Below are 8,636 nucleotides of genomic sequence, written 5' to 3'. Positions count from 1 at the left end.
CGAGGAGTTTTGCAGCTTGGGTGCATCCAGCTGCTATTGCTCAGCTCTCGGGTCATAGCAGGGATCAGACCCCCAGCAGCGCTGGCAGCTCTCATCCCCAAAAGCCTCCTCAGACCCCCTCTTTCAAGGCTGGTGACAATACCTGAGCCAGGCTGCCCTCCCTGTCCCACCAAGGGTGCCTGGCACTCCCCGGAGCCAGAGTCTGAGCAGTTAAAATCAGATGCACGCTTGTACAGGGTGATTTTAATCCAGTGTAATTAGCTTGTTTAGAAATGAGTAGGCTCTTCGTGCTGAAGGGAATCAGCTGGGCTTTAGCCTGTGGGGGCTGCTGCTAAGCGTTGGGTTTTTTTTTTTTGAAGGAAGTTCTCTGCACTTTGGCAATTACTTAAGAAAAGTGACCCTCTGAAGTCAATCCATGTCAGCTTCCTCCATAATTCCTGAATATTATCTCTTTAATTTATTGGAAATTCTCTGTTTTATTAAGGGCAGTGCAGGGCAGGCACAGCCAGGCAAGCGTGGGCAGGTTTTTATTCTGCTAGTTGCATCGTTTGCTTGCTAGCCTAATGCTAAATTAGAGGAGCAAGCCGGGGGGTTATTGCCCCACTGACCTTGTTGCACTGTCATTTAGAAAACCTGTGTGATGGAAGCCATTGCGTGGGAACAGATTTATAGCGCTCAGATGGGATTTTTCACACCGACACTCTGCTCTTTGCCTCTGAAAAATGAATAAAAATGAGCTCCCTGGGTGAAGAGAGAAGGAAATATCTTACCTCTGCTTGAGCTGCGGGCTTGGCTCAGGGCTTGCATCAGGGCTGCTGTTGTCAGGGCTGTGGGAGCTGTGCTAATAAATTCGTTATTTCTGAGAATTTATCCCCTAAAGCAATCCCTGAAAACAATGAAGTGCCTGTATTTTTTTTTTTTTTGTCAGGAGCGATCTTGCTGAAATCGCTGGGATCTCTGATACAAAACTCCTTTTAGAGCCAGAAACTGGATAGTAGCTAGTGCGTGATGGTTAGATGGGGACAATTTGGGTGAAGTCTAAAGACTTTAGTGCTAGCTCATCTACGAGTCACAAGGAAGAGAATTTTACCTCCCGTTTTGTGACTCTCTTGCTTACTTTGTTACTTCTTTCTGTCACCAAGCATTCTTTCCTCTCTATTTTTACTATTCTTTTCTACACGATAGTTTATGAAAACAACGTTTGGAGATTTTCCAGCCTGAATCACCTTGCAATTTTATACCTTCTGTTGTTTAAAAAGAGAAACAGAATGAAATACACGTGATGGAGAAATGCTGCAGGCCATCTGGTCCCTGTACCATGTTTGTAGTGAGCCTTTTTTGCGCCACATCCCGGTACAAAAGGATGACCTGGCTCCTAAAGGAGAGGGATCCCTCTTTGTGGTCTCAGGAGGCTGGAACTGATGGGGTTATGCTATGAAATCTCTGAGATGTATCTCCTTGGTTTTTCTGAATGCATCTGGCATCTCTGCACGCAGCATGGGGAGCAGCAGACCACCCTGCAGAAAGGCAGGAGATGGGCATTTAGGGGATGGGCAGTGGCAATCCACCAGCAGAAATGACACAAAGCACATTCCTATGTCTTGCAAGAGAAATAACAACCTGTCTATTAGTTCAGTCTTATGCTCACACCTTTTCACTGCTGGTAAAAAATGTCTTAGTTTTATGGGCAAGGGGCTAAGCCTTATGCTGGAGATGGCTGTTGGCAAGAAGTGGATTGGACCTGATCTGCTCGCTGGTCCATCTGCATGTTGAGGGGAGCTTTTATAGGTGGTCCCCTCCCCAGAGCTGCCTAGTGCTTTGGTGCTGTCCCTGGGACAGGCAGCCCCAGACCTGCCGGTGTTGGGATGAAGGTCGCTGATGGCTGTGGGTCTCCTGTTTGGGGTGGGATGGAGATCACTGATGGCTATGGGTCCCCTGTTTGGGGTGGGATGAAGGTCGCTGATGGCTGTGGGTCTCCTGTTCGGGGTGGGATGGAGATCACTAATGGCTATGGGTCCCCTGTTTGGGGTGGGATGAAGGTCGCTGATGGCTGTGGGTCTCCTGTTCGGGGTGGGATGGAGATCACTGATGGCTATGGGTCCCCTGTTTGGGGTGGGATGAAGGAAAGCATTAGGATACCAGCAGGGACTGGATCAAACAGGGACCACACAACATCTCAGATTTTTCCATCTTTCTGTCCTGTTCCTTCCGCATCCCTTGTAAGACAAAGTGCTCCCTCTGATTGAGGTGTCTGAACACACCTGAGGTGTTTGTATACCTCAAGTAGGCTGTAAAACGGCCCTGGAGATTAGGGCTGTGCTTTGTCATTTGCCTCATCTGCAGATCTTCATCCACTTCCAGTTAGAAGGTACTTTGTACCATCGGCCTTGGGTCTGCCCAAACAAAGCACTTGGGGTTGGAGTCAGTTGAGCCAACGCTTGGCCAACTGGCTCATCACTCGTGTTAAAGCGTTTTGCAAACTGGCCTCGTACTTTCACATGGGCCACCCATGTGGGATGGCTGCAAACTCAACCTGGGACCAGGGATGCTTCACCCGGGAGGAAGGCAGCGTCTCTTGTCGGGAAATGTCCCTTTGCCTGTCAGCTGGAGGGAACAGGGACGGCTTTCCCTTGGCACTGATGGGTAGGGAAAATGCAGATCCTGCTCCAAACCTGGTCCGAGCCTTGGGGAAACTCCAGGTGAGAAAGATGCTGCCTGGTTAGGCTGTGATTCAGCAAAACGCTTGAGGCTGCTCCTTGAGCAGAATAAGGCTGAATTAAGGGTTCATCGTTTTCTTAAGGTCTTGGCAGAGGCAAGCCTTAAATTACTAAGCTGACTTGGAGGAGGAAGATGTTCAGAAATGCTGTTTAGTCACTTATTTCAGCTTAAATGATGCAAAATGAAGCGTGATTATGGAGAAGGAAATGCATTTTGTCATTTGTTCTGCTGCTTCACTGCACATGGAGATAACTGAGAGCAAAATAAGGCTTGCAGGAATTTTTGCCGTTTACTTTATTGGGAACAAAATGAGGGTGGGTTAGAGCCCATCCCACATTCTCCGTTTCTCTGGAAGCCACTGGGCTTTAAATCTTTCTGGGGCAAGGGGTGATGAGCAGAGAGCACCTTGCAAAGCCCTAGGAACTCTGCCTCAAGGACAGGGAAAGCGTTTCCATCCACAACGAACAATAAGAGGATGGAGCTGTTTACAGGATAAATACTCAGGCAAAGCACTGAGGACATTTCCAGGCAACGAGGTCAATTAGCCAAGAAGGGAGCAGGCTCCGCTTGCTGGAATTATTCAAAAGTAGGAAAGTCAGAGCACCGTGGGGATTGATCTTGGCTCTTGCACAGATGCTCGGTGTGACTTTGGGATGCACCCTGCTCCTCGTACTCACAAAGTGCTCCTTTTGCAGGCGTTGGGTCTGCTCACAGTAATCAAGAAAGTAGGATTTAGCTAGCCCGAGGTAATTTCCATTGCTAATTTCTAGGCTTCTGTTGAAAACACCTGGGAGGATGTGCAGCTTCTGTTGCACATACTGGGAATTAATCCATTAAAGGTGATCTTCAAAGCAATTAAAACACTGGGCTTGTGACTTGTTTATTTCTCTATGGTGCCTAAAGATGATTTCAAGGGTATTTTTTATTATTATTTTTAAGTTTCCAGATGCTTTTAGTATCTGCCCAGCTTCCTCTCTGGAGCTGTAAGGAAGATCGAATCAGTAGTGAGATGGTGACTGCAGAGGACGGCAATCTTGCTGCCTCCCACCGTGAAGTGGGAGACCTCTCGCTGTCATAGCTTTGTAGCTCTCATCTCGGGTGGCAGATGGGGTGTAGCTTGATGGAAAAGACCAAAGAACTCTGGGGAAAAGAAATACTTTGGGTGGAAGACTCCCACTGCCTCCCACAAAAGGCTGGATTAGGTCTTGGGAGATCTTTCAGCAAGCAAGTTGAGGTTTCTTATTTGCAATATGTCTTAGATATTCCAATATGTAAACTAGGCAGGAATATGCTTCAAAAAGCAGGACCGCTATTGATACTTAAAAGCAAAACCACCTCCCTTCTTTGAGGTTCACCTTGGTCTAGTGCAGAGATACCGTCGCGGCTCATTCCCTCTCCGGTTGACTGCTAGCCTCCCAGCTCTCCAGCGTGTCGGTATTTCAGCATCCCTGCGTGTGCCTTGCACACCTGGACCCTCTCCAGCGCCCTGCGTTTGCTGCTGCCCAACGACGTCTTTAGCTGCTTGCCCAACCCCGAGAGCAGAGTGCTGAGCTGGAGAGGCGATACCCCCATGAACGAGAGCTTTGCCTTTCTGTGTGGGGGACCCCCTCGCATCCACGGAGGACCTTTGCTCTTCACGTAACTTTTTAGGACAGCTAAACCAAATACACAGCTTGGGGCGGCTCCCAGGTAGTCCTCCGCACTGCAATCTCCCAACGCCCCCAATTAACACCACTAATTTATGCCAGGCCCTTGCATTAATCCTCCCTGTTAATTCTTTATCTCTCCTCCAGCATACTGGCTTTCAGAGCCCTCGTCTGGGTAACTCATCGTCTGTTTGTCTGGAAGTTGCCCCTATGCGCGCCCTTTGCTTGCGTGCTGCAAAACCCGACAAAGAGCATGGGGGAAGGCAACGGTTCAGGGGGAGCAAAGGCACGAGCAGAAAGTGGCTTTGGGATGTGCACAAAGGAGAAATGGCTCCGGGATGGAGGACGGCAGCCTCCCAGCTGGCGGGTGTCGGTCGGGCATCCCGATTCCTGCGGCGCCGGCAGCGGGGCAGCTGTCTATCTTTGCTGAGCAGGCTGAAGATAGCTTTTTCTCAAGCAGTAAGGGTTCAGCCATGAGGGAATTTGCTGGCGTGTTTCTTGCCTGTAATGAAAAAGTACATTTTTATGATTGAAACAAAAAGGACGTTGAAATTGCAACTGCAGCAAACAAATAAATTAACTTTTAATGACTTCCCAGCTACTTCAGTGTTTGTTTTAGCAGAAGCCCTGCCAGAAAGCTTCAGGGAAAGGAACCGAGGCCGTGTTTACTCTGGCCATGTGTGTTTGGAGCAGCCCCTGTAATCTCTTAGCGCTGCAGCCCTCGGCCCGTGGGTGGTGGGGGACAGAGGTGCAGGTTTCCCTCTTGCTCTCAGCCATCCCGGTACAGTCCACCCGTTGAAGGCAGAAGGTATAGATGGTATTTACAGAGGTTCAGCTGAGGCTGAGAAAATATCACAGAGCCACTTGCATTTCTCCTAAGGCATTGGAAGCCCCTGGCAGCTCTGAAGAAGAGCTTAGCAGGAGGTATCGCTGCAGAAGGCGGCAGATTTGTCCTCTCCATTAGCAGATGTTCAGGATCGCTCAAGCACATCACCCAAGTGTTGATGGGCGATGTCAGTCTTCTTGGGTCAAGATGCTTTGTTTAGAGGTTACTTAGGAAACATTTCTTTACTGAGAGGATGGTCAGACACTGGAACAGGCTTCCTAGAGAGGTGGTCAGTGCCCCAAGCCTGTTTGCGTTTAAGATCCATTTTGATGATGCCCTTAATAACATGCTTTGACTTTTGGTCAACCCTGAAGTGGTCAAGCAGTTGGACTAGATGATCATTGTAGGACCCTTCCAACTGAAATTATTCTGTTCTATTCTATTCTGTTCTATACTATTCCATTCTATTCTATTCTATTCTACCGATGCTGATGCCTCCTTTGCTGGCACAGACCTTTTATACGCTGCCTGCGTGCACGTGTGTTTAGAGCAGTTCCCAGTCTCAAACACATGGGCTTCAGCAGAAATTAAGGGTGACCAACCTTAGGAGTGAATCAAAAGGATTAACAGATACGGAGGTGAGCTCTGCGGGGATGGGAGGTGTCCAGAGAGGAGTTGCTCTCTTCTCAGGTTCACTTTGAGACTGGACATGCTTTGCACTGAAAACCCTACTTTTTTGCTTCATCTTTTGCAACAACTAACTTCTGCCATTGATTCATCCTCCCATGGCTTGTTCCTGAGGTGGGTGGGATGAAGGATCGTTGGCTTCCCTTTCTCACCCTGTTTTGCAATTTTCAGATGTTTAATTTTTGCAATGTCCTGATGCTTCATCCTGACTTTTTAATATCCAAATGGTCATGCAATCAAGCCTTGAAGTGATAAACCCTGAAAGCAGACATTCTGCCCTCTTGTAAATAAAATGTTCAGAAGCGCTCACCACTCCTAAGGAGTTAATTCTGCACAAAAATTGAAGGAAATTTCAAAGCTTTGTCACTTCCCGTTGATTAATATTTTGCTGTACACCTCCTCTCTGTGCAACAGGTTTCCCCTCTTCCTTTCAGATTTTCCTCACGTCCTGTTGAGGAACCTGCGTCATCCCGTCTACCTGCTGGTGGTGTTGGCTCAGGTCAACCTCTCTGCCATGGTTGCTGGTTTAGCAACGTTCATGGGGAAGTTCCTGGAGAGACAGTTCTCCCTGACGGCATCCTTGGCCAACATGATCATCGGTAAGTGGTGCTGTCAAGGCTTGCCAGCTTTTGAGAATCTCTTAGAAAATAATCTAGAGATTACTAAGAAGCACCTTTCCCTCTGGAGCTGCCAGTCTCCTTCCATTACCTACAGACAGACGTGGCACCGGGTCCTTGCCCATACGATTTCTCAGCTACTGTCTACCCTCCTTTACACTGCAGCCTGAGCTTGCTAGAATAAAACCTTTTAAAGGCTGGAGAAATGTTATCTAAAGCTGTTCCCTGTAATCAAGGAGAGGACACCAACTCGTTGCATTAAGGGAGCACGTGAATTGTGTGTGTTTCTGTAGCAGGGGTTTCTTTACATCGATCGTGGGGTTAAGGGTCTTTAAAAAAGTAGATAGTAAATAAAATTTAAAACGGCAGTAACGGATGCATGCATTTTGAAGACACTTTGCAGCAAGAGGCCAGTCAGGCTGTTGTCATAATCGTGTCTAAGCTCTTCAAAATGTTTGTTATAGTTAGACTAATTGCTTGTAACAATTGGGCTAATGGCTTGCCGTTGGTATTGTTAAGAAGGAAAGGAATAAGTGTTAAGCAGGATATGTGCTCAGGAGATTAGACTGCTTTTCCTTGAGTTGTAACATCCAGAATGTCCTGTCCGGGACTGAGGTCTCCCTGTGCGAGCTTGTCATGGTAATAAAAATATGAAGAATAAAGCTCTTACAATAAAGCACTTACTACTCTTACAGTCAGTCGGAGAGTTCAGAGATCTAGACGTAGAAGTATTTTAAACGTATTTTTGAACAAACAGCATGTGTCCTCAGAGAAAGAGTCTTCGAAAGTCTGCAGCAAATAAATCAGAAGAAAGCGAGCAGAGCCGACTGGCAAAGCGCAGTAACCCAGGCGAAATACCGGCAGAAAGGTTAAATGTGGTGTCCTCCACTGATGTGCCCTGCTGAGTTGTGCTCAGGCTTGGTTTACCCACTCCGTTAAGGATGTATACCATATTTCTTGCACAAATTTATCTAGCTTTTGTTCCCAGCTACTGAATCTTGCTTTGCCTTTTTCTGTGAGATCAAAAAGCTTTTTGGAAATCCCTTCCTTGTGTGGGTATTTATGGGCTGAATGCAACCTCCCCGTTGATTCTTTGTTGAATTAAACAGATTGAACTTCTTTGGTATCCCGTTGCAAGGAGGGTTTTTGCAAAACTCCAAGTCTGGGATAGAAACATTCGCAGTCTTGTAATGATGACGGCAGAAGTGGGAACATTACTGCATTATGCAGAAATTAAATATCCTCTCCAGGTTTAATTGATGCTTTCTCCTGTCTACACTGAAAAATCACATTTGCTGGATTAAGCATAGCTTTTCACCGCTCCCTACATCCTCCGTGCATGGATGCATAAGACGGCCAGTTTGCTGTGGCATCCCTCTGGTTTTGCGGAACTGCTCTTTCTTAGCATTATTGCACCAGTCCCTGCAAAAACCTTGGTCCCCTCCAGATCACCAAAACTGAAAAACAGGAATTTAACAACAAATCCTCTGGGCCTTCGCTATAACAAAGGGACTGGTACAGCCCAGAGGATGGAAAACAAGGACCTGCTTTTCCCCAGGTGCTGTGAACATCCCTGGGGCGATGGTCGGGATCGTGGTGGGTGGTGCCATCCTGAAGCGGTTCCAGATGTCCCTGAGGCAATGCAGTGCCATGTGCGTCCTTGGCATGTTCCTCTGCCTGCTCGTGGCTTTCCCCCTCCTCTTCCTCGGCTGCCCCACGCAGAAGGTCGCAGGCGTTACCTACAGCGAGAGGTACGGACAGCTCCAGCCAGGCTGGGCACGGGTGGGTCATTCCCAGGGCTGTGGGTACTCTGCATCCCCAGCTGCACTCCTTGGGGTGGAGGTGGAAGTTAAGCGGAATACCCAGAAATGGGTTTATTCCCTCTGGAGAAACAGTTAATGGTGATAAAATAAGACTAGAAATTAATGCTTTTGTGAATAAACACTGAATCTGCTGTGTTCTGACTCCTTCTAACTTCATTGACTGGTGGTGAAAACTGAAGTGAACGCGTTTTTGGCACAAACAGCACACGATTAAAATTTGACCTTGGAAAGTGCAGCGCGTTACTCACAGGCAAATAATTTGGACAGGGATCACACCTTCAAAGACACGGCCGCTCCCCTACACCGCTAAACACAGGCA

General features: G+C 47.7%; 1 protein-coding gene across 1 annotated transcript in view; it reads left to right on the top strand.

The window, feature by feature from the left end:
* SLCO2B1 (solute carrier organic anion transporter family, member 2B1) overlaps positions 1-8,636 on the top strand; it is a 44,754-nt gene that overhangs the window by 26,469 nt on the left and 9,649 nt on the right. Inside the window, exons 8-9 of the mRNA XM_009704659.1 lie at positions 6,312-6,476; positions 8,053-8,245. Coding sequence (XP_009702961.1) covers positions 6,312-6,476; positions 8,053-8,245 — 358 coding nt within the window. The remainder of the gene's footprint in view (positions 1-6,311; positions 6,477-8,052; positions 8,246-8,636) is intronic.

This window comes from Cariama cristata, unplaced genomic scaffold (assembly GCF_000690535.1).
Source record: "Cariama cristata isolate BGI_N322 unplaced genomic scaffold, ASM69053v1 scaffold357, whole genome shotgun sequence".
NCBI classification, from domain to species: Eukaryota; Metazoa; Chordata; class Aves; order Cariamiformes; family Cariamidae; genus Cariama; species Cariama cristata.
The sequence above is the reverse complement of the archived record's forward strand: the minus strand, read 5'-3'. Positions and strand labels throughout refer to the sequence as shown.